Source organism: Varanus komodoensis, unplaced genomic scaffold (genome assembly GCF_004798865.1).
Source record: "Varanus komodoensis strain SLA01 unplaced genomic scaffold, ASM479886v1 scaffold24, whole genome shotgun sequence".
In the NCBI taxonomy this organism is placed as follows: Eukaryota; Metazoa; Chordata; class Lepidosauria; order Squamata; family Varanidae; genus Varanus; species Varanus komodoensis.
The window spans coordinates 11,141,301-11,167,681 of NW_025335641.1; the positions used below are offsets into that span (position 1 = coordinate 11,141,301).

The 26,381-nt window shown below is 39.1% G+C and overlaps 1 protein-coding gene across 1 annotated transcript in view; it reads right to left on the minus strand.

The window, feature by feature from the left end:
• Positions 1-23,514, minus strand: part of ABCD3 (ATP binding cassette subfamily D member 3) — a 36,195-nt gene extending 12,681 nt beyond the window's left edge. The window contains exons 1-11 of the mRNA XM_044432339.1: positions 23,303-23,514; positions 13,209-13,242; positions 10,670-10,768; positions 8,654-8,742; positions 5,949-6,018; positions 4,214-4,311; positions 3,922-4,045; positions 2,656-2,712; positions 2,079-2,221; positions 1,304-1,373; positions 347-416 (exon numbers count right to left, since the gene is read on the minus strand). Coding sequence (XP_044288274.1) covers positions 347-416; positions 1,304-1,373; positions 2,079-2,221; positions 2,656-2,712; positions 3,922-4,045; positions 4,214-4,311; positions 5,949-6,018; positions 8,654-8,742; positions 10,670-10,768; positions 13,209-13,242; positions 23,303-23,421 — 973 coding nt within the window. The 5' untranslated portion in view covers positions 23,422-23,514. The remainder of the gene's footprint in view (positions 1-346; positions 417-1,303; positions 1,374-2,078; positions 2,222-2,655; positions 2,713-3,921; positions 4,046-4,213; positions 4,312-5,948; positions 6,019-8,653; positions 8,743-10,669; positions 10,769-13,208; positions 13,243-23,302) is intronic.
• Between the last annotated feature and the right edge of the window lie 2,867 nt (positions 23,515-26,381).

Here is a 26,381-nt window from a genome sequence, read left to right on the forward strand (position 1 = left end):
TGGGCAAGGATACATAAACTCAGGCTGGCAATACTATGCTGCTTTAATCTATTCCTCATTAATTCCACCTGCTTTCCCTTACCCTAATCTTGGTAATCTACTCCCCATGTCCAGAAAGTCTTTAGAATGGTGTGAAATGTGACATAAGAGGGCAGTGTCAAGGATTAGAGAAACTATGGAAATGGGGCGGGGGGGGGTTCACATGTAAATGCCTTCCTGCTTGCACAAGGCACCTTAAAAACAAAGATGGACAGTGAGAGGGAAACTATGGAACATCAAAACGTGTGACTTTTCATCTACAAACTACTGCAAAGATCTATGATAAGGGAAAAATGTGTACACTTACATTTGGCAACAATGGTATCTATAAAGCCCATAGTAAACCGGAACAAAATGAAATTGTGCAAGTGCTCTACCTAGCAAAATGAAGAAATTGAAAATCGCATCAATATATGCAGTAGCTCTGAAAAGTACAGTCAACCATCATTTGTGGGAACAAGATCTCAATAAACATCTAAACTTACTGCATTGCACACATTTAACAGAAGGTGGACAATATATACCCAGGAGCCTTCTTTTTTTTAGGAACCCTGAAAACCTCAACTTTAACAGAAAGAGGCAATCTTTCATTATTCATAAACAGGATTATTTCCATTATGAAGACTAGCAAGGGAGCAAAGTACAAGGGTGTAGCTGTAGAAAAGAGAAGTCTCTATCATCATTTATGTTATGCCTGGAAATCCTATTCTTATCCTACCCCTTTACTTTTACTTGGTGGCAATCTATGTTAGCAGACACAGGACTGGTGCTCTCATATGCAGTTCTGCTTGCCAACATTCCACAAGAGTTACATTTTTTTAAATCACATAAGCATATATCAAGATGAATGCTGTGCTACCAAAGAGATAAAAAAGCGGCTGCAATTCTGATTACTTTTCTCTCCTCCTCTTTTTAACCTTGCTAACTGCTGCTGATACAAAAGGAACTAATGGTTAACAACAGCTATTCATCTCAGTAGTCTAGAAATAAGCTATTAAATCAAACATAGGGTACAGACAAAAAATGCCCAATAGCTTCCATTCATTTTACTATATCCCATAGCAATACATTTCAACAGTAGTAGTGCATAATAAACATAAAAATATAGGTTTTTTAAATCTGGCAACATTTCATTACATTGTCGTCTGATTAAACTATCCCTCTAGCACTTGTGCAGAAAGTCAAATATAAACCAAGTGGGCCATAGCTTCCTACTTTGTATAAAGTATTTATCAGATTGTTCAACCACTTTATGCTGACTTACCAGTTTACGGAAGGCTTTGTGAATTGTCTGCTTTTCCCTTTGATTCCCATTGTAAAAAGCAATTTCTTCACTATAAAAAAGAGTAATTTTAATGAAGAATCTTTCACAAAAATTACTAGAAATCAGGGAACAGCTACACGGGGATCATTATGGGGTGGAATGCTTAGTAAAACAGGCACTTGTAGGGGATAAGAATTTAGAATGATCTCCTAGGTGAGAACAAAAACAAGAAACACCTTGTATTTAGAAAACTAGAACAGTGAAGAGCTAGACGAACTAGAATCTCCTTTGCTATGATACTTTTTCAGATGCAGCAATTTTAAAATACAAGGCAGTAATCAAAAACTGTTTAAAAAGACAAGAAAGAAACAATGTGCACTTACAGATTCTATGCATTCAGACTGGGTACTATGGTTTTCAATTTTTATTGGTTCTCATACAAAGTTACAGGTGTTTTTAAAACAGATGAATACAGAAAGGATCTCTTTTCAATAGCAGTATTTGAGAGCTGGTCTGGTGCACTGCTAACCTGTATACAGGGGATCTAAGAGATCCAGTTTTATTCCCCACCAGTGAACCTTCCTGGGTGACTTTGGGCCAGTCATGGACTCTCAACTTAACCTGCCAAACAGTTAAATTTGGAATAGAGGAATACAATTGGAATAGAAACTATGTAAGCCACCTTCCGTTCCTTGCAAGAGAAACAATGGCATGTATAAATGCAATGCAATAATAATCTTATAAATATATGCTTTGTCTTCAAACAAACTCATACCTGTTTGTAATGAGTCGTGAATTGACAAATCTGTACTCTCCTTCATATTTTTGTTCTGTGATAGTCATTTTACCAATGGGTCTTCTTAAACGTGTGAGGAAAAAGCCTGAAAAAATCAAGTAGGCCATCATGGAAGCAGGACCCTGAAAATGTTTAGAGAACAGAAGAAGAATTCCAGAACAAATCTGTTAGCATCATTATTTTAAAAAAAATATTAACATATACTCACATGCAGAGATGATGTGCTTACTGTAAAGAAATACTGGTTTTTAGACATGGCCATCTGCCCCACAGCATTTGCATGTCAGCAGGAACTGAAATGTCTGCAAGGCACATGAAGCCCAGAGAAGCAGACCTGTCCTACTCTTTTCAACACTGAGTGCTCCTTGCATGCACAGAGCATTTTGCAGCTATGGGGTAACAGAATCTCTGTCTATGTGCCAAGACTACTGGGAAAATACATGTCAAAATGGCTTTCTGCTTGTGACATTTTGTATGGTTTCCCAGGTTAAATACTGCAGTCCATAGGAATCTTATGGAAACCCATTCAAAAGCATGAATAAAGATATGATTTTACCTGCGCTCCTATTGCACTTGTTAGCTTGAAGATATACAGAACAATATCCAAAAATGGCTGAAAGAAAATGTTTAAGATTAATAATGAATTCTGAAATGGGCACTAAAAACAAATGAAGTGCATGTTTTCTTCCAACTCAGGTGAAATGGCATAGCGCAAACACTGCAGTGTCAATTAATCAAAATGCATACAAAGCAGACATTCCAATTCTATTCAGAAAACTCATTTATGAGAGAAACCACAGTAGTGCAAAAACATATCAAGCAATCAAGTGTGCCTTTGTTATGTCCACTGCTTAATAACAGAGCAGAATCCTATCTTTCACTTGTCTTTCAGGTTCATGATGAAACGGCAGAGTCTGACCCTCAGCCGGGATGCGGCTTGGCAGGCTAAAGGCTACAGATTAATCATTAAGCTACAACTTGATGCTGTAGGATACTAACTGAATATATCAAATAAAAAAGCAGCAGAACTGAACTGACTTGTTACATGCAAAATGTGACCCTGCTGGGAGACATCAAAGGCAAGTTTATTTACAATGCATAATCCAACATGTTGGCAGAGATTATTTTTGGGATGGCTAAATCATCTCATAATGGACTCTCTGGTTACCTGGGTTTACTCACAAATAATTACAATAAATATTTAATTTTAATAATCCATTTTAAACATTTGCAACAGATCCAACAGTGACATTCTGTCCACTCAATTAGCACCAACACAGCTCCACCAAATCTTTGTTACACTCAACAAACATAACTTTTGTTGACTGTTCTCTTGTGCAAAGCACAGAACATAGTTTCCGTAACACAACACCATTTTATTATGCATTTAGAATTCTTTTACTCCATCCTCCCTCCAAAAGGAGCAGAGAGACGCTTATAATATTAATAATCATAATAGAAATGTTAAAATGTAACAATAGTAATCTATTCTAAAAACACCCAAACCAACAAGTCAGGAGCCAAATGCTTGGGTAAATAAAAGGGTATTTAACTTAACTTACTTTTTAACTTACATTAAAAGTAGATGCAATGGGAGCTTATTACGCCTTTCCTGGGACAGACAGCTACAAATGGGAGGCCATCACTGAGAAAGCTCTCTCATGAGTCTCCAACACGCATATATTGACCACGGACAGAAGAGCCCTACTTGGCTGACAAAGGGCTTTAATATTTTTAATATCCTTATATCCCAAAAATATTCAAACAAGGGTTAACAATGCAGATTAAGAAATTACCAAGCAGTGATGTTCTTTAAACTTACCTTGCTAAGGTTTGAATATAGGTCTACTACACTGTTACAAAATTTTTCCACATCTTGTGTTAGCAGCTGATCAGGATTACCTATTCTGTTGTCTAGATTCCCCATTTTGTAATATGTGTAAGCCCTAAAATGTCAGGAAATCAGCAATTTAGCATAATATAGCATTTTTACTGAAATTATAAAATTAAAAATGGCATTTAACAATCTTAGTACTTATGATCTATGGTTGGTTGCAATTATTTCAATATTATTTTAATTTAACATTATACACTGAAAAACAATGATCACTTACTGAAGATACTGGTCATAAAGGTACTTTGTGAGTCTCACACGGAAACACAACTTAAGTTCATTTAGCCCATACTTCAAGAAGTTATTCACCAGGGAAATCTAGAAACAACAGCAATATAATATGATATACAAGCCCCAAACAGCTAAATAAAAATATAAAACAACTTTCATCTGCAACACTTTAAGATTTAAGCAGCGTAAAAACCAGCACCTTAGGCTTGATCAGACAGCACAATGAAATCCGAATTTAGACCAACAGGCAGCTAAAGAAATCTTAGGTTTCTTCAGTTCCAATCCAATATGTGATGATTTAGGCATAAGAACAACAGACGTAGCGAGACTTACTTTTGAGTAAACCTTTACTGGCTGATTTAACTAATCAATCGATTAACTGTATCTGCATAAATAAATCTGCATGAAAAACTACTAATTCTAAAGCAACATCATGAACTTAGAAGACCTGTGAGCCAAAGTATATTAGTGCCACTCACAGAGCAGTGCCATCATGAACTGTGTGTTGTAAAATGTTACAGCATGAGACACTTGAAAAATAAGAGGGTTGCAAGGGTTACAGCATAGATAATCTAATGGAGCTTCACAAGATCTTAAGAAATAACTTGTACAAAGACTTCTGCAAAAGCCTGGATAAATAAAATTTCTTCTCAGGATGTAGGGCTTATTTTCTCACACTCTTATTAGGAAAGGAATAGGATATCTGTATGCAAAAGAGGTTTTTCACTACGGGAAGATCACCTCTAAATCTAAGTCATAATTTAAGCCATATTTTCTAAGTCATAATTTAAGTCATAATTTAAGCCAATGCCACAGCTCTTTTCAAATGGCATTCAGTACCTTCAGTTTTTAAAGATGGGTAAAGAACTGCAAATCGGGGGCACTGATTAGTGTTTTTAAATTGATTAATCTGATCAACTAAAAGTGGCTGTTCCAGTTCAAGCTAGCAGCCACAAGCTGAATAGCATAGTTGCTATGCGCAAAATGTGTATGCATTTCAGGATAAAGGATTATTGCATTCTTTAATTTTAGCACATATTAACACAGTAAACACGTTATTAGAACAAAGTATGTGTTCTTTAGCTCTTGTAAGTCACTTTACTCTAGAAGAGTAGACTTAAAAAACAGGAACTTTTTATAAAGATTTTTGATTACTCTGTGTGTGTGAGGGGGACTAAACAGGTATGTTGCCTTGGATCTACAAATGCTTCTTCTTACAGATCTGTAACACCCCTTTTCCATTCAATTCACTTTCACACAAAAGGTTTCATTAACGTCTAATATAGCTTTATGTTTGCTGCCAAGTAAATGCACACAGTAGTTTATCGTATTGTTCAATGGAAAATTTCATCATGCTGTCTTGACCTCCTTGAAGAAAAGGTGGGACACAGACATAACGAATAAAGATATAACCTAAAACTCTGGGTTTTAAGCATTTCATTCCCCCAGTGTCTTTTAGACTCTTAAATTAAAACATTGTAATACACAAGGGGAACATGAGAATGAAACACAGCAGAGAAGACAGCTTTGTTGTTAGAGGATACATGAGTACAAAGTGGCATAGGTCAAGGAAAGCTTGTATTACTTATCTCCTACACACTTTAGAATCAGTTATGACCCTAAAAGTATAGAATTTCTCAAGCCTTTTTCAAAAATTTCTTTCAGGTTCAGCTGGAAAGTTGGGATTGGACAGAGAGATGTCAACAACAAAAAGCACCACTTACAGCAGGCATGGCAGCGATGAAGTTGAACAAGTACCTCTTGAAATCTTTTCTACTGCGGCCAATGATAGCACTGCAAACCACCACATGCAAAATGTTAGCGGCAAAAGAAGCATGACCCATTTTGCTTCCCAACGGTGTGTGGAAAGCCATTTAAGGTGAACACAGGACAAGAAGTTTAACCCAGAAAGCAGCAGGATTCCATTTCCACCATATAGGCATTACAGATGTGTTCCCACATCTGTTGACAAAGTAACAGCTGGTTTAAGGAAACCCATCCTCCTCCCTGTTCCTCTTGTGGATAACATCTGAAGGACTACTGGCTTCCACATACACATTATTTTTCCAAGGGAGGAACTACATATTACAAACGATACAGATTTGCCACTAATGAAGCCAAATGTTAAATTCCACCCCTCCACAAGGGTTAAACTCATACTATATCCTGATGTCATCATGATCTTCAATGCCCTGTCCACATTCCCTATTATTAGTTTGTTGCAGACAAGGAAACTTTAAAATGCAGCACCATGTTCTTGGTAACAAATTAATATCAGACCAGTGAGCAGGAACATTTTGATAAGTAGGATCATTTTAAAGGCCATATCAAAATGTGAAGAGAAAACAAAAAAGGAAATGGAGAAAATGGATATCTATTTTAAAAGATGAAGAATTAGAAGAATGGAAGAATAATGACAATGGTTTAAAAACATAGTAGGAAGAGATGAATGTTGGTAATTCCTTGATCTAGAACAAAAACTGAAGGAGGAGGGTTTCTAAAAATGTTGTTCTCTCTTCAACCTAGGTATAGAGTTTCTTTGAAAGAGGTAGAAAGCAGCAGCAAAAATCACCAACACCATTCAGAACAACTTGTAAGAATATACATTCTGAAGCAATTAAGATGAAAATGAAAAAGCCACAGAAGCACTGTAGACCATACAATTTAGTTGACACTATTCAAACTAAATCTTTGAAAGCATAAACCACTGGATATAAAATGCAAATTGCTTCAGTTATGACCATAAATATAGCAGATGCATGCTAATATTTACAACATCTATTTACCAGTGGAATGGAAACTACAAATTTAATAAAGAATTTCTTGAATAGTGACAGATCCCTGCTTACGATTGCACTGCAAGAAAAAAAGTACATAATTTAACAATTTTGCAACTAACTTTGCAGTTACTATTATATAATTAACAGTACATACTCGTAAATATAGTATGATTATTACCGCAGAAGGGAGCAAGACAGACAACTGACTTTAAGAAAAGATCAGAATGTATAAAATAAAAAGAATAATTCCATGGTTTGTGTTCAGAATATGTACAATAATTATTTCGGGGAGAACACAGGAGTGTTTTATGAATGTCAAGCAGAAATACAAGTGAGAGAAGTTTTAAAATAACTTGTTCAAATTAGTATTTTTAAATGGTATTTTGAAATCTGGAATAAAAAACATAAAACCTTACGAATATACTTTAAAACAGACATACATAATGCTTCTGGATATCACTTCTGTTCACAAGATTGCATGGTATTTAAACAGTATATTACACAAAAATAAGATATTCTGTAGCACTTTTTTTCTGTGTGCACCACCTTATAACAGGGCAGCTACATTGGTTACACAGAGGACTGAATGGGAAACCATGGTTTTCTTTTCCAAGAATGAGTTGCAGCAAGCTCTAACCTTGCATACTTTTCATTTTATTTGGTTCAAGGAGATAAAAAGCTATCTTTTCATGGCACAAGTCCATACAACACTACAACCTACTCTGTGAATTGTGCAGGTAGGATTGTCTATGGAACAACTCATGGTGCACCCAATAGACATCCTTTCCCTGCTCCAATCATGAACCCCTTTGTAGTCACTGTGACTGCCCCCCTCCCTTTTTCCTCCTGAGATTGCTTTTCACATTCTCCAAAGTGACAACCACACCAAAATGCCCAAGAAGCACATTAGGGCACTCTTCACTGGCTCACCATCAATACTTTGTTTTGTTTCCATACCAGATATGTGCGCACAAAACTTTTAAGTAATTTTTTTCCAGTACTTTATATGACCAAGTATGCCTATATAAAACTGTAACTATTTGAAATGCCAAGCCTTACCTTGCTAATGTCTTTGGTAAATACCTGCTGCAAAGAAGGTGGCATTCATAGACACTGACAAAACCAGGCTTCAGTTAGGTTACAGCTGTTAGACAGTGAGTTGTCAATCACAAAGCCAAGCCGTAAGATTTTTACTTGTAAAAGTGAGTGGTGTGCAGATAATCCCACTTGCAGCGAGATCCTCTAAGTTTTAAATGTGGACTTGACAATTCTTCCGCAACCTTTTCACTAGTTTCTAGATGCTCAGCAAAGTGGAAGCATACAACTCACCCATTTACAAGAGCAGTTTCTTTGGCAACTGCCAAAGCCAAGAGTTTCTTCTAAAACGAGTTTTTGGCAGAGATAAATGGTGTGGGGGGGGGGGGGTTTGACAGGGACACATGGAGCCATGAAATCTCTATGTCCATATTAAAAAGTTACCTGTTTAGCCCTGTCAAAAATTCCTTTTAAAAGAAAGCCTCCATTCTCCACACAGTAAGCCATAGTTTCTTTACAAATGAACTGAGCCATTGTCTGTACACATCTAAGCCAAGTATCTGCCCTTTGTATATAAGCTCTGTTCTTTGGTATCACAATTAAGCGTCACTTACCTCTCAATAACTGTTCCATTCTGAATCATCCAAATATCACAGTACGTGCGAAGTATCAACATAATGGCAATAAGTACCAAATAACCTGTCTAGTACAAGTAAAGATGAGGAGAGAGCATTTAGAAACTGTATTTTCTTTAAAAGTTTTCCATAAAAAGTTTAGGCAACTTGCTTAACCACAACCCAGTTTTCAATCATTCACAATTAAATTAAGTCAGGAATATAGTATAGCAAAAACAACCAAGATGGTATGTTGCAAGCTCAAACCTTTCCTTTGCACATCTTGGGCAAAAAAACACTTAGTAGTATCCTCACTTCTCCCATACAGAATTAAAATAAATATGTAACACACACAAATGTAGTATATGTGTATGAAGGCAACACAAAAAAGAAAAATGCCACACGTCTTTGTAATATTCAGATTAGAATAATGTAATCTGTTCTACAGAAGGTTGCCCTTGAAATGCATGTGAAGCACTTAGTTTTCACCATGTAAATCATATAACTCCAATTATGTGGGAACAATTCAACATGAAGAATACAAGAAAAGCCATGCTGGATTAGACCAAAGGTCCATCCAGTCCAGCATTCTATTCACACAGAGAAAAACCAGCTGCCCACAGGATCCCTCAAGCAGGATGGGTAGAAAAGTTCATCCTGCCCAAGCTGCTCAGCAACAGGTGCATGCAGGCATGCCACCTCTGATAACAGAGCTAGCACTTAGCCAGTAATCCTAGTAGACATTGATAGCTTCTCCTCCATGAATTTGCCCAATCCCCTTTTAAAGGCATCCAAATTGGAAGCCATCACTAGTTCCTGTAGCAGTGAATTCCATCATTTAACTATGTACTGTGTGACAAAATACTTTGTTCTGTCCTAATCTACCCTTGTTCTAACATTATGGGAGAGGGAGAGAATGTCTCCATGCACTTTTCATGCATAATTTTAAGTACCCCTATCATGTTTCTTCTAACTTGCCTTTTTTCTAAGTTAAACAATCCGAGTTGGAGCAACCATTCCTCATAGGACAATTGCTCCAATCCCTTCATCATCATCATCATCATCATCATCATCATCATCATCATCATTATTATTATAACATTTCTATGCCGCCCCTTGCCGAAACCTCGGGGCGGCTTACAACATGATAAAATACATTGAAATACAATAGTACATAATAAATTACCATTAAATATAAAAATACAAAATTTAATTTGCCTCGTCTGCACTTTCACATGATTATAACAGCCTAAGTTCTGGTGATGACTTCTAAACTGACAGGCCAAAATAATTAAAAGGACCACCTACAAAATAAACCTAGCTTCACACTCAGATTTTCACCTGAGACCTTATTCTCTGCCCTACTGTCATTTAAGTTGAAGTGGGTGTTCACATGAGACAGAACCTTTGTAGAGATTAGCTAGTTTGTCCATGTAGTCTCATCACTCACTTGTTTCCAGCACACTGTGAGGATACTGCTGTTTTCGAGCAGCATGGCAAATTGCGCATGCCTTGAACTGTTGCCAATTTCTCAGTAACCCCATCCTGTTAGGGTTTTGTTTTAAGATTGTGATTTCAGTACTGTATCTACGACTGTGGCTTTGGTACTGAGATCACCTGTCTGACAGACAGACATTTAACACAGGATATAAATGTGTTAAAATAAAAAACAAACAACAAACAGGTTCTAGGTTCCTGGAAAAAATAGAAGCAGGCTCGTGAATGTCTACTCTCCATAAAATTTAACAACTGAAAAGGAGATTTTTCATCTGGAGAACACAGAAGACCAGGCTCCCAGGAGGTACAGAAATGAGCTAAATTATAATAATAAAAGAAAACAGTGTTCTAGATTTATTCAAGGGCATGCACATAAGTTAAATTGTATGATTCTCAAGATTTAATAGAGACCTATTTCCAGCAATGGAAACAGCAACAAGTGACTAGATTTTCAGAATTATGATGCCATTTTAGAAAGCCATAATTAGGTAGGTTAACAGTTCTTCATTTATAGCTTACCTCTTTACAAAATGTTCTAGGGACCATCACTTTCAAGATTTGACATATTCTTGCAAAGAAAACTTTGTCTACTACAGCTCGCTCTTTCTTAACTTCTTTCTGCATATGTAAAGAACAAAACAATTTTTACTATTTTGAATTTGATTCTATTTTGGTCAATTTATTATAAAATATTAGGTGCAATTTTACTAGTGTATACCAGCTACCTTCAATAAATTTGAACCATTCTGTGTAAATTACTGCTGAGGCTCTAAAGCTATCAAACAACACACAAACTGTTCATTTTTCAAAAGAGCTATGCTTGCCTTATTTTGTTTTATTCTATGGGTTCTATCCAAAGTTATACTAGCAGAAAAAGTACAAACCATGGTGTTTCACTAGCACTTGTGCAACTGCTAGCAAAATTATCAGAACTGATGCAAACAACACATACCCCAATGAACTCAATGATGCACAACACCACACACAAATGGTAACAGAATATTTTAACATATACACAAGGATTTAAATGAGGTTTCCATGGACAGGCTCCAACACTGTTCTGCTTTTTCAAATGATGTAGTACCAGCTTAAGCAACCTCTAAAGCCCTGCCAGTAGTGTTAGCTGGGTTTCCCTGGAAAATCTATAGCAACCGCTTATTGGGGGTTGTGCTAGAGGCAGAATCAAAAGGCTCTGCTTTTAAAAAGGCTATGTTTCAAGCAATAGGCTGTAGCTCTTCTAGTTGTCAGTGGATCCACTCACGAGTAAGCAAGCGGTCTATTACTTCAAGCCATTCTTGAAGGGAAACAGCAATTTTGTGCATGAAAAGGAGGAATAGCTGATCTTTTCTTCACCCAGCACTGAGCTCTGTGGGACAAAGGTATGTCCACTTATCTCAGAGGCAGAAATGAAGAACTAAATATAATGAGCCTGAACCATGGTGGTGATGGGTATATCATAGCATCATGGATCATAGACTAGTAGAGTTGGAGTAAGGCCATCAAGACTAACTCCCTGCTCAAAGCAGAGCTGCAAGTTAAAGCATTCCTGCTAGATGACTGTCCAACTGCCTCTTGAATGCCTCCTATGTTGGAATGCTCAAAACCCCCCAGGCAATGGGTTCCACTGCCATATTGCTCTAACAGGTGTGCATGCGTATTGCCCAACAGTACACCTGAAATAGTTTGTGCTGGATGGAAATAAATTTGAAACAATTAAGTACTAGTTAAATTTACCCAATAAAATGCAGAAAAGGGTGACTTTTTCAACACTTTTCCATAATTGTTCATCACATTCAATAAAAATCCACCCAGTAAAACATCAGTAGCAGTTTCTTACAATTCACATATACATCTATTTTTCTAGCTTTGGACAGTACGGTGCATAGAGTTTAGGTTTCAAAAAAAAATCTCTGTAGCTGATTTATTTTGGCCCCAAAGGAAAACTACCATAAAGCTCTTGCCTCTTGAAAATAGATCAGATACAGAGATATCACAAATTACATTACTTCCAAACCACAGCTAGGAGAACTATCACCCAGCAATTGTTGCTGTACAAAACACAGATCAACAATCAACACCAATACTTCCAGATATGTTTTAAAGAGTTGTGAAATGTACCATCCAAGTGCCAAACATTAGCCCCATTTAAAATCATTCTGTTCTCCATATAAAATAGTCCAATCTGCAAATCTGCTTCCAACTTCTATTGATCTTAGCTAAACTTTTTCAAACTTAGATGTATTTCTATTTACAAAAGCCACAGAAAACCCTGCTGGAATCAATTATATTTTAGAGTTACTCTAATTAGGCTGTCATGCTTACATCCTGCTGGGGAAAACTCCTGCGAGTCCCTTGGACTGCAAGGAGATCAAACCAGTCAGTCTTAGAGATCAACACTGATTGCTCTTTAGAAGGCCAGATTCTGAAGATGAAACTCAAATACTCTGGCCACCTAATGAGAAGGAAGAGCCTAATCCTGGGAACAACTGACGGCAAAAGAAGGGGACAGCAGAAGATGAGGTGGCTAGATGGAGTCACGTGAAGCAGTTGGTTTGAGCTTAAGTGGATTCCGGGGGATGGTGGCGGACAGGAAGGCCTGGAGAAATGCTGTCCATGTGGTCGTGATGGGTTGGACACGACTTCACAACTAGCAATAATGCTATATCCACTTACCAAAATCCAATGGAACTTACTTCTCAGTACTTATATACAGGATTTCTAGGTCAATCTACCTGTATCACCTAAAAGACATCGCATTTTCCAACTCTATAAAAATGTACCATTAACCCTTTTCCAAGTTCTTTATAGCAGCAGTGGGTGGAAAACATATATCTAGATGTTTTGAATTTCATCACCCAGAATTCTTGACCACTGGCCATGCTGACAAGGAGCTTCTTGCATTCCAACACATCTGGACGTTTACATTCTGCCTACCCTTAGTTTACAGCACTGAACATACTATTGCATTCCAAAATAATTATGTTGAACTGTTCAGTGAAATTCATGGATTTTAATAGTCATTCATAATTATTTAATATATAAATACAATAAGACTCACCTCATTGCTGGGTAATATTTTTCCACTTTTCTTTCTGCAATAAAAATGTATTTTAGTTTTATAGCTTTAACAAACTATAATCTAATATTTTGATCTTTGTTATGAGTTCTTGAAAAGTCACCAGATTAAAAAAAAATTCTTTTTCAGGCACAAGAGTAATACACAGCAGTTTTGGAAGTGAAAGGAATTTAAAACACTGCATACAACAGTCTATTTTCTCTACACCCCAACTTTCAAATGAAAGCAGTTAACATGTTAGCTTAACCTCATTTCAACAAGACTTTTTTCATTTACTAATTTCACTAACTTGGGATTTAGTCACTTTATTTTGACAAAGAGAAATTCAATTTAATTTACAAAAATCAAAACCTTTATCATTTTTTTATATTGAGTCTAACCCAGAACATTCTTCCTAAGTGTAAAAGTTCCTTTGGCAAATCAAGACGCAACCAGAAGACAATGTATGCTACATTTAGAAAATGGATGATGGACTTGTTATATATGCATATGAAAAATAACTGATTACATAAATATGCAATTGATAACTTATTTAACTGCCGCATAATGATGCTATTGTGTCTAAAAGTATAATCCTGCGGCCTTCCAATTTTGTCTGGGAGGCCCTAGGATTCTTTCAAGTGCCAGCTCTGAGATCCTACAATCACTGACCTGAAACTACAGAGGTAGAAACCCCACCCTGCCTACTTTCAACTAGCATGGAAAAACACACACTGGCTGGCTAACTTTCCAGTGCTGCAACTGGAAAGGGAAGCAGGGAACAGGATGCCAAGGAGGAAAGGAGACGGGGGTTGTGGACTTACACTGGTTCTAATCAGCACCCCAGCCTCCTTCCTCCCCTTCCCCAGCACTAAATCTAGAAAACTGAAAATGGCTTATGAGAATCCTCATGGGACAAAAGGATTGCACCCTCCACATATTGTACTGGACACAGTACTCCAGTGCTGACTAAAGAGAAACTAGTATTTAATGGAATTTGGAAGTGATACTTCTATTAATGATGCCTAAAATAGTGTTGGGAAAATTTGGGTAAATCCTGTCTGAAAAGCATTACTTTTGTGTGCTTTTGAATTGTGGGATCAAATCCTGTCTTCCTTCTCAAAACCAAGCTGTCACTATTTAAAAAATGGCATCCCCCCCCCCCCCCGCCTCCTTTCTCTCACCTTTAGCTGTAGGCTACAGCAGACAGGCCATTTTAGCCCAAATATCCATTGTAAATAGTCATTGTTGGAATTCAGTTTACAATAATCTTTTGATAGCCCAGAGGGCTCCATGTGCCCTGATCATACAGAATGTTTAGAGTCAAGATAAGGGTCTGAGCTTATCATGAATAGTTTCTAGTAGCTTGAATTTGCATGTCTGAGCAGACCTGGAGATGGGTTCAAGTTACTCAACTAAAGTGTCAATACAGACAATTATAAATATTGTAATCTCATTGTTACAGTGTGATTGACTGACATTTCTTTATCTGTTCTGTATGTGGTGACCTCAGAATCTTATTGTAATCTGCATTCTGTCATCAATTGCCCTGTACCTGTGTACCTATAAATGCCCTGTAATGGTATTGAAGCTTTGCAGCAGAGTTCATCTCTGCCTGCCCGGTAATGCAGCATGCATTATCGTGAGTGTACCATGGAAACCTTGGGGGTAAAACAATAAAGCCTCAGATGGTCTGGATGCTTGGTCTTTCCCACGAAAGAGTTTTATTCCCTCTTCTCAAATTGAGATTCCGGGATTCTGACAATAGCAAATGTTATTTGCCCTTTTTGCAGACACATTGCATTGTTAGATGCAGAGCAGAAGAGAACGTGAAACATATTTGGAGTAGTAAATGAGTTCCTTCACCATATTCATGGTGAGAGGTACATAGGCAAGAGTGCAAATTAACACTGATTTTGCCTGCAGGGTATCTAAGGTAGCTTCAGAGCTCTATCCCCTGGCCAAGCACCAGTTGCAGGATTACTTCCAACAACTATTGCAGCTGCCAGGGCCCTCATGAGCACCATTCGGGAGCCCTGAGGCAAATGGTGTAGAAGAACTGGCTCTTCCCTCCAGAAACTGCTTTAGTAACAAAGGCCTGACTTGCTGCAGTCCCTCTAGCTTCCTGGTGATCACTGACCGAGTTCCTGCATCTGCCCCCTTGATCCTGTTGCTGGCCCCTTCTCCTGGCCAGTTCCCAGGGTATCTTCTTACTCCTGCTCTGCCCTGACTACATTATTTTCTAGTGGACTGTACCTTGCCCTGTGCTTCTGTTTCGCTTGGCTCTGAACTCAGCCCGTTTGACTTGCTTAAGGATTGTTTGGACATTGAATTAGTTTCCTGGTGCCCCCGTCTATTATTCTGCTGCCCATGTACTGGATTCTGACACAGAGATTCTTCTCACAGACACCTTCTCCTAAACTGTTTATTATCCAAAAGCTTTGATATAAAAAGCAGCCTGTACTATAGAATACTCAAGGAGTTTGAATGCCTGGTTGAAGTTTTAAAATTAGTTACAATACACCATCCATGTCAGACAATTATTATTTTAAAAAGGGGACAAGTTACCTTCCTTTGATCTCTTACTACCTTCACATATAACATGCATAAAGGAGATTTACACACAAAAATGTGTGTTCCTTTGGCTGCATTCTGAATGTAGCCTGCCCAGAGTAGCCCTGCTTCTGAACTCCACATACTGACCTAGGATGTCTGAAGAGGCATCTGTATGCATGATATGTACTTAAGTCCATGTTCAACTCTTCTAAAGAAATCAATTGAGCTTCCATTTGACTGGATTGTCTCTAATGCATTTTTTTCAAACACCCATACAATTAAAAACTGAAAACAAAGTAAAATCAAGCTATTGTTATATTGTGATGAAAGAGAACTGGAGATTTATTCAGAACTTCTCACGATGCTGCTGTTAATTAGCTCATGTGATTTTTTAAAAAAATCTTGCCTGGGTGGAATTACATAAGGTCTATTAAAGTTGAAATCTGGCTGAGCAAACTTGGAAAGGAAGCAAAATTTTCCGATTGAGAGGATGTTTCTAAACTGTACCATTAAACATGTCGGTACAACCTGAAGAGCTAGGTGTGCAACTGGTTCACAACATTTTATGACAATGTCACTTCTACTGTGAATTACACTTATAAGCACAAGAAGATGCTCTAGTGCCGTATGTAGCACTTTGAAGGGCTCTTCCAATAAAGGGTGCTGAATAAGTCTCTAAAGAGTCAAAAGTCAAAATCCCACTGTGGTACATCATTCTTTGAAACTAGGTATGAATTTTATTTGCAAGCAGACACAAATATTTCCTAACCTAGCAATGCTGCATTTGTATACCTGTTAATTCATCCTTTCATATCAACTTTTCGCTAATAAATGTGTTTTGGGCTTGACCAGCAAATAAAATGAATTAAGAGAAAAACGTATTTTTGTTTAAACTGACCAGTACTTAATTTTTTAATTGAACATCATTTAGCAAGAGGTACACGAATATATAGTTGCATAATTGAAACTACAAACCAATATAGAATACACTGGATCTTTGTGTATTGTGGGGTGGCATACCAGAGCCCCAGTGCAGGTTCCATGAAGCCAGATGTCCAGCAGAGAGGTGATATCATGGCACTGGTGAGAGGCAAGATGCTTTCAGGTCTTTAACATGTCAGCTTCCCTCCAAAAAGGTTCCCCAAAAGATCCCACAAAGGAGAACAGGGAGGGTACAAGCAGATAGAAGAATCAAAAATATGAAGACTTTTGACTTTAGTCTCATCTCAACAAACTCTTTAGTGATGGAAGGCAATCAGACAGCAATCTCTACCCAGAAGCTAAATAGCAAAGTGATCCGTTCTTCCCACTGCCTCTTCTCAAGGTGGACTGATTTACAAAAGTGCATTTCCTCCCCTTCATTTTCCAAATTCTACCCCAATGACTGAGGTAGGTACAGCACAGCTAGGAAGATCCCAGAATCTTGCTTCATCTATAGCTGGGTTGCTATTGGTATGGGAAAGAATTGAAACATATAGAAAGTACATGAACATAAGTATTTCATTTCTGTTCCTTGACTGTTCATTATATAATTCTTGCTACTGATTCCTAAAATACAGACTTCCCATTTTACTGTATAAAGGAGCCAATGCTTATGTATAATTTGCACTGTTTCACCTCATGTCCTTTTCTACCCATGCAATCGACCCTGATTACAGGAATCAAAGTGCAAGGGTGATGTAATATGGAAATTACCTTTTATCTACAGGCAATGTTTCATGTCAGAAGGAAAATGGATAGACATATTGTACACAATAGTTCAGTTACCCGTTTCTCTGATAGTCTTGCTCAGAGACACTGTGCCCCTGTTGAGCATGTTTAATTACTCTTGTCAAGGATCCCATGATGCTTTGGCTTTCAAAGGACTTTTCATAAGTAGGTAGGAAAACTGTATGCTAAAATACACAAAACATATATGGTTGGCTGCTGCATGCTGGGAACTGCAGCTATTTTCTAGGTTTGAATGTGCATAGGATTTCACCATTACTAGTATTTTTATACAACTGATAGCCAAAGATCTTTGGATGATTCACAACAATTCATGAACATAGCAATTAATTATGAGTTTAGTGGATTCATTGGTGGATAGAATCTGAACAGATATGCATACAAGAAAGCATAATTCTAAATGCAAAAATTGTTTTTCCTTTTTCAATTAGACACAAGGAGGACTGTCATTTCTAAGAAGCTATTTACCATTTATGGTTTGTATTTAAAATGCTCAAGCTTTAGATATCTTTTATTTATATCCTTTACTCTAAAGGCATATTTTTAGTTGAGATGTTTTGAATCACTTCTTCTTACTGATTAATCAACTGAATTGCAACCTCAACTGTAAGTCTTAATTTATAGCTATTATTCTACTCTGTTTCAGTATTTTCACTATTTCATGACATGCCACAGCCTTCATACTTTTACACAATACTAGGTTGCAGAAGCACACAAAAGGCCTTTGTGTAAAGTTATGTTCTAAGTCCTCTGTATTAAAGTCTCATGGTATTCTTTTGAGAGAAAATGTAAAAAAGATAAAATCCACAAGTGCCTTTCACTGCTGTTTTCTACAAAGGATCGAGTAACTAGATTCCACTTGCTAGCCCAGATACTAGAAGACTGGGAAGTGACACTGGGGACAAATAACAGGTGAAGGGATCAATTGCCTTTTATGCTCTGCTTCTATATTTTCCAAAGACATCTGGCTAGTTGCTAAAAACAAAATGCTGAATAGATGGACCACTGGTTTGACCTGTTGAAATCTTATTTTCTTATGGGACAACAGGGCTACGACTAAATTTATTCTATATCCCTTTCAATGCTAGGCTTTTCCAAGAGTCAGACAGAGCTACAAATTTTTACAACAATTTCCTCAACCAGGCAGTTAGGACCATAACTGTAGCCAGCATTTTGGGAGTTGCGGTCCCAACACATCTAGAAGGTACCAGGTTGGGGAAGCCCAGCTTACACTAACTTGGATTCTCCCTATCCACAATTCAGGTTGTAATTTTCTTCACTAAGTTTTCGAGGAAGAATGCCTCTCTACATTTGCCCAATCTTAGGCATATTAGCACTGCCTTCATTTGGTTCACTGGCAGCAGGGATAGCCCTGCCAGAAGGCAAAGTAAGCTAATTGCCTCCAGCACTGGGTTTCAAATGTCACGAAAAGGAAGCAATTCATTACTTCATTGCATATATTTCTAAGAGGGAGAAAAGTACATGGGAGTTCCAACTCAGGTACCAAAATAATTGTGCCAGCGTTAGGCACTGCACACTTTGCTATTTGGAGCTGGGAAGGCACCGATTGCTATTCCATCTCGGGTCACAAAACATCTCAATTTAACTCTGAATGATATTTTTAAAAAACAAACAAACCTTGCTCTCAAGTTCCCAAATCCATTTATTTGCATGCTACCTTTCTTTGACAGTAACAGCTTTTACATAGAAAGGTCTAGCTATTATTGTTTACTTTGGGAAGTTAATGAAACAAACAAAAGATGTATTCCTACTGAAATAAGGAGCACTTACTACTGCAGAGACTTGAAGCATTACACACTCCGACATTATTAACACAAGACTGTCGACATAATACTTCTCAAAAAGCCTATCGTCAACTCTAATCCAGTTTTTCGATGCCTTTGCAGTTAAAAGGAAAGTGTACAGAATGACTGAAGCATTTCAACATCATGAAATAATCATTCATCTGAGTAGGGCAAAAGTTAATAACCTACTTGTACATGCTTCATGTTAACATGCAGAACATTCAGTAATGTTTACCAAATGTTGTCAGAGAGCTTACGCTATACAGTATATGGCCTTTCATAGGGCATAGTGAAATATCAAAACTATTATATTTTGGGAAATGTGAAACATACATTCAGAGGACCAGCGTGGTATAGTGGTTTGAGTGTCTGTCTAGAATTAGGGTGTCTGAATTCTAATCCTCAACTCAGACCATAAATTTTACTGGGTAACTTTTGGCCAATCACTGCCCCTCAGTGTAACCTATTTGAAAAGGTTGTCAGAAGGATAAAATGGAGAGTGAGATTATATATGCTACCTAGGATTCCTTGGAGGAAAAAAGATAGGATAGTAGTGTATCTATGAATTAATCAAACAAGCATAATGCTCAGCAACATATCTCTTTTCCTGAACTTTCATTTGAGCACTGGATTGCAGAAGATGACTACCATATGCTTTCTTATCATTTCCCGACTTCAGTGCAAGTGAATTAAGATCCCACCTCTTTGCTTAATCCCCTACTTCAGAGAGAAGCAAGATCTTCAGTCACCCATGCTGAGAGCTGGTCAAGAAAAGAAATAGCTGGATTTTCTCCTACCATTTCTCACCTTTGTGATACAGCCTGTAAAAGCATGGCCCTGCCTCTGCCTTGCACCTTTTGTGAAAACCACAGGCTTCCGGGGAGTAACAGGGAAAGCACAAGTAGAGGGTGGCTAGTAACTTAAGCCAATAATTATGGATATCTAGATAAATAAGCTAGAAATCCCAACTCCCTCCCACCTGAGAGGTCTTACTCCATATTTGTCACCACAGAAAATAAAAAAAAAAAATCACCAGCTCTCATCATGATACCATTTCTATTGCTTTACTGCGCAGCCACCCAGCCTTCCACTGTCCAAGACCTCTTCCTGACATTCTGCTGTCTGCTTTCTAAACTGATCTTACACACTAGGAGTTCTTCCAGTACCATCATTTTAAGTACTTTATCATCCACATTTCATACCTCACTAATTATTCAAGTCTATTCCACATCCTCTATAATATTGTTTATTATATTTATACCCTGTCCTTTTCCTTCTTACAGGGATGTAGAAGATGTACTACGTCCTCAGATTTTGTCACTCTCAACTTGGCACTCAGGTCAAATTTGGCAAATCGGCTGAGGAATGGAAATAATAAAAAATGCTCTTATACAAAATAGCTTAAGTAAACACTACTCAGTAAATTTACCATATCTGCTTCAGTTTTCCTTATTCAAATTCAGCAGTCTGATAATTTCACAGCCCTATTAAAAATTGGTATCTCTTCATTTGTCTTTTCATTTAGGCAGAGATGTCAATTCACTATTATGTATTTATACCTACCACACTACTATTAAAAATTAAATACACAAATATTTAATAGTAATATCACTACATAACAAGGACAACATTCCTTTTTGTCCTGCAGCCCACATTTGTCTAATCTATGAAAAAACACATTCATAGTTTGTAGGTGTATATATACACACACACATACTTCATAAAGGCTGCAACTGTGAAATCCAGAATGCATCATCCTCTGTATAGGTACTATCACAAACTCTGAAAAAATGACTTACTTACAGAAATTTGTTCCCAAATAAAAGTTGCAGGCTGCATCAAATGAACGAACAGTTCATTTGCACAATAAGATGGTGCATCTGGAAAATTTTATGCCCAAGATTTACTGTCTCCGTTCCAAAAGAAGGTGACTACTGTATTCTAAAAATTAGAAAAATGCTCTTCATCTTATTCCTATATAGCAGCTACTTCAAATAAACATATAATTACCTAGCAGTTTTTACAAGGCAAATCTCAAACAATATAAAATGTTTTGTATCTATATACAGCAGGGGTGAGAACTTCAGGTCCAGGTTCCCAATCTACCTGCCTTCCCTTGACTAATGAATGGTGGTTCCCTGGCTTTGTGCAGGGATTCTTCCCTTTCTAAAAATTCAAACTGCCTCTCCAAAGCTTTAATTATGAGAAGTAAAGAGTTTAAGAATAATTCTATCCTTGAACTGGGCAGTAATCGTGTTTTCTTCGCACTTTCCATTCAGCATCTTAGCTAGTCGGCTGATCTGAGCTATCTAGCTGAGGCACCTTGAAGGAGAAGGGAAGGAAGATGGAGCACCATCAAGTTAGCTTGCATCCTGGCACCTCAAGCTCCTCCCATCAACACAACATGCCCCCTTTACCCTCTTCTCCACCATCTTGATCTCAGAGATATACCCAGCACTGTTCTTTCCTTGCTAGCAGCAAAGGAGGAGAGAGAGATCAAAGCACAGATCCGCAGGACAGATCTTGAATACCAAACTATCCTATGGCCCCCTACATGCAGGGTCGTCTTAACAGCATTATGGGCCCCGGGCAAAGCAGTGTACTGGGGCCCCTACGACAACTACAACTACTGTTAATTTTGGAAGTTTTCCAATTTTCCAAGGGTTAACATACACAGATTAGTATGGGGCCCATCAGGCCCATGTGTTAAGACGGCCCTGCCTACATGCTATCTACAGGGCCAAAGGATTGTGCTCATCAGTTTTTAAGCTGGCATTTTGACTCCAGTTCTTTGCATAGACATGCATACTTCTTGAGCTTTGTAGAAGGACTTTCTCTTTAAGAAACTTTGCCTTAGTAATAAATAGGTTACCTAGAGTATCAACCACAATCTGCATTTTATGAAGGCTAATTACCAAATGTCTATAACTTTAAGGCACTATAACATACATTCCTCTTTAAAGAGTAAATATAACAGCACTCCCTTTCCTCAGAGAAATGGGTGGAAACCAATTTCACAGCTAGTTCCCTGTGTAAAAAGAAGACTCTTAAGCAAGCCTCAGCATCATTAAGCAGCAAAAAGGGGTGCCACCCTAAAAACTAAAATCACATGAAAGCCCTACACTCTCCATTTCCTTGGCTGAACTCTGTGCTTCCAGCTTTTTAAATAGGGTTCCTTTAAGTATGGCATGACAAGCAGAAGTTCAATAAATTTTTCTTCCTATGGCAATATGCCTTGCATGTACTATGGTCACCCAGTTATCTTAAACCAACCATTTATAGTGCATGTAAAGATCTCCACATGCACTAAAACAATGTATAAACACACGATCATATCTCCTAGTGAATCCCCAGCCTCAGAGCATCTAATGACATAGCACTATGCAAACAACACAAGCATGGACCTGCTGAGTATTTGGGTGTGAGCCCACGTGCCCACAGAGCTGGATTTACAGAGGATGTGCAAAGGCAGAAGCACACCTGTTGAACTACCACCTGTTTTGAGAATAAATAATCAGAACCTACTGGAGAAGAAAAAAAGGAAAACCTAAGGTGGGACAGCACGTTTTCCATGTAGAAGAACCCTCAGGTTCAATCCCCGGCATTTCCAACTAAAAGACTATTTGATGACAGGATTTGGAAATCTTCAAGCCCTGGACAATACAGGGAGATATGCTCTAACAGCCTGGCTCGACGTACATCTGCTTTACAAGGGTTCTTAGAGCTCCACCCTTGCTCAGACCTAACTCGTCGGGGTTCCCATCAGGGTTTCCTTTGTTCCCACTTCTCCCCACCCCCACTTTCAACCTGAAACCTCCCCCCTGACTTCTGGGGAGGGGGAACTATTTACCCCATTCACAGCACCCCTCCACCTTCTATCAACACCGGGGCAAGAAAACCAGTCTCTTCCCTTGGCCAGTCCCAGGTCCCCCACTGCCGCCCCTTCCCCATGCTCAGTTCCCGTCCACCAGCCCCCTCCACGAATCGCCGCCGGCCTGGGCTACTCACCCGTGCTGGGCAGCCGCCCCCCGCCGTTTGCTCAGCAGGCAGAGAAGAGCGCAAGCGGCAGCAGCTCCGCCGGCTATAGTGGAGTAACGTGCGGTGAGAAACTTGCTGTAGGCGGCCATGGCGGAGCCGAAGGCAGCTGCGGGAGCAGCCGGTGCAGAACCAGCGGCGGCCGACCCGGTAGAGGCTCTCGCTGCAGCGCGGGGGATGTTGGGAAGCGGGAGGCGGCGGCTCTCAGCAAAGAAGGGAGGCGATGGCGAGGCCTCAAGCCCGCCTTTCCTCCGCAGCCGGCCCGCCCCTGCTATGGCTCCTCCTCACCTTGGGGGCCGGGCCCTGGCAAACAGGGAGAGAGAGCGTAGTTACCCTGGTTGTTCTTTCAGCTTTACGCAGAAATTCAAGGAAGTAGCCTCGAGAAGCTAAAACTTAACGCGGTAGTTTGCTTAATGATGTTTGGCTACCCTTTAACAGTCTGTTACCAACAGTTATACCATATTCTCTCCAGCATTCCTTATTCACCGCACTCCCCTCCCCCCGCGTGAACATAAAATTAAAGGGTCGTAGTTGAGTAGTAAGCTGGGGGATCAGCAGAGCTTCTGTTGTAACAGGTGAATGGGTGTGCGCGCGGGAATGGCTTGTATAATGCAAGCGGTATCGAGGTGCACTCCCATCGTAAATGGAGAAACTTGCATCATCCTACAGAAAGTCAGTGGGGCCTGAGTCACCACAACCAAGGGGACAAGTGAAGGACAGGTTTTCCCCTCTGAATGGCATCCAGAATCTCAGCCATTCAAGCTTGAAAAACCAAACTCAGCAGTACCTCTTCAGTCCCATGCTTTTATTTTTTCTTGGTTTTGCTAGCATGAAATGAAATGCTGGTAAATGCCTTTTTATATGAATAACATTTAATATAAATACAACTATTAATATATGGTACAAATGTATCTTAATAATAACTTAAAATGCAAAAAGTATGGATAGCTCTGTTGATCCATTAGAAAAATCCACAAGTCATTGAATCCTGGTGTATGCCTATAGTCAGACATATTTAGAGGAAGTGGGATTAGCAAAGAAACACATCTCACTGCTTTATTCAGTTTTTCATTTGCAACACAGTGGAGCTTTATAGGGCCATCTGGAGCCTATTATGTGCTGGCCCTAATACATCCTAGACTCATTTGAAGCCCACTTTAATATATTTGCTGGGCAGTTCCAGGAAAAAAATTGCTTGCATCTGCCATGATTTAGATCTGAAAAGCAGTTGAACATGTTGAGATGCCCAGAGCACAACCTGGTCCAGTTTTATTGGATGAGGTTCAGCTGGTGCAGCTCAAAGATGTTTATATGGTGCTTGGATATGTACAAGCACCTCTTTACTGGAATCTTGCTCTTCTTGATTTATAAAAGCTAGCAGAGAAGCAACAATTGGCTAGGCCAGGTAGGCAATTAATGCCTCCTTGCCAGAGGTATTGGTTCCTTGCTGCCAACCAACTCCAGGCACTATTTGGACCCCTCATTACAGGAAGCATATAGCCAGGTTAGAGTCAGTGCAGTGTAGGGCCACAAGGTTGGTGGCTGCTTTGCAGGGAAAGCTGTATGAGGCGAGACTGAGGGAACTGGGTCTTTTCAGCCTGGAGAAGAGGAAACTCCAAGGGGATGTGTTGGCGACATACAAGTATGTGAGGGGGTGTCACACGGAGGTGGGTAGAGACCTTTTCTTCCCTGCAGAGGAGGGCAGGACGTGTTCCAGTGGAGTGAAGCTTGGGGAACCAGGGTTCAACTTGAATGCCAGGAAGTACTTCCTGACACTTAGGACCTCGAGGGTATGGAATGGGCTTCCACGGGAGTTAGAAACAGAGAAACAGAGCGAGTCAGAAGGGGTCTCCTGGGCCATCTAGTCTGACCTCTGGCACCAGCCGGCTCCACTCACGACATGCCCACCATGTGCATGTCCAGCCTATCTTTGAACACCCTCACTGATGGGTTGAGGCCTCATCAATGAGGGTATTCAAGGATAGGCTAGACATGCACATGAGAGGCATGTTGTGAACGGAGACAGCTGGAGCCCGGGGGTCAGACTAGATGGCCTGGGAGAACCCTTCTGACTTGCTCTATTTCTATATTTCTATTGGATGAGACTGATTATCCAGATCAATTTCTGTCAGGGTTCAGGCCTGGTTTTGACACAGAAACAGCCTTGGTCACCCAGCATGATGACCTATGCCACTGAGCTTTGGAGAATGTGTCCCCAAGCCTATGGATACTCGTGTGATACTCATGGCAGCTGGTGATACAATCAGCCATGATATCCTTCTTAGGTTCCTCTGAATTGGGAGTTGGGGATACTGCATTGTAGTGATTCCACTCCTACTCGGAGGGCTGTCTCCAGATGGTGAAACTTGAGGAATATTGTTCAACCCTCTGGATTCTCCAGCATGGAGCTCCTTAGAAGTCTGTTCTGTACCCATGCTGTTTAATATGTACATGAAACCACTGAGTGGGTCATCTGGAGTTTTGAAGTACATTGATAGCTCCATTTCTCCTTTTCATCAGCAGGAGGTGAGGCTGTGGATGTGCTAAACCAATGCCTGGCTTCAGCCATGGACTGCCCAAGGGCTAACAAAATGAGAAACCAAACAAGGCTGAGATGTTGTTCGTGGGAGGTTCCTTTGATTGGATGGAGGTTGTTCAACATGGGGTTGCACTCTCCTTGAAGGAGCAGGTTTGTGGCTTGAGCATTTTGAATTTTAGGGCATTTTATTGTATTTTTAAGAAATATTTATTTATTATTTAAGGCTTTTATAGACTGTCCATCTACTGGTATCTTGGGACGGTTGGAAATGTTGGAAACTAACCAGAAACCTTCAGCAATTGGGTGGTATAGAAATAAATAAATAAATAAATAAATAAAACAGTATGGTAGTGCTTTCATTAGAGCCAAGGTATCACAAAATTGTAAGTAACTTTTCAAGGTTTCTCAAGCTGGATATTAAATCAAATGGGGAGTAGGGAAGAAAAGCAGGACATGCTAAAGGACATATTTCTCACAAACTTAAAATGACATTCAGGAGGGATCATTTACTTG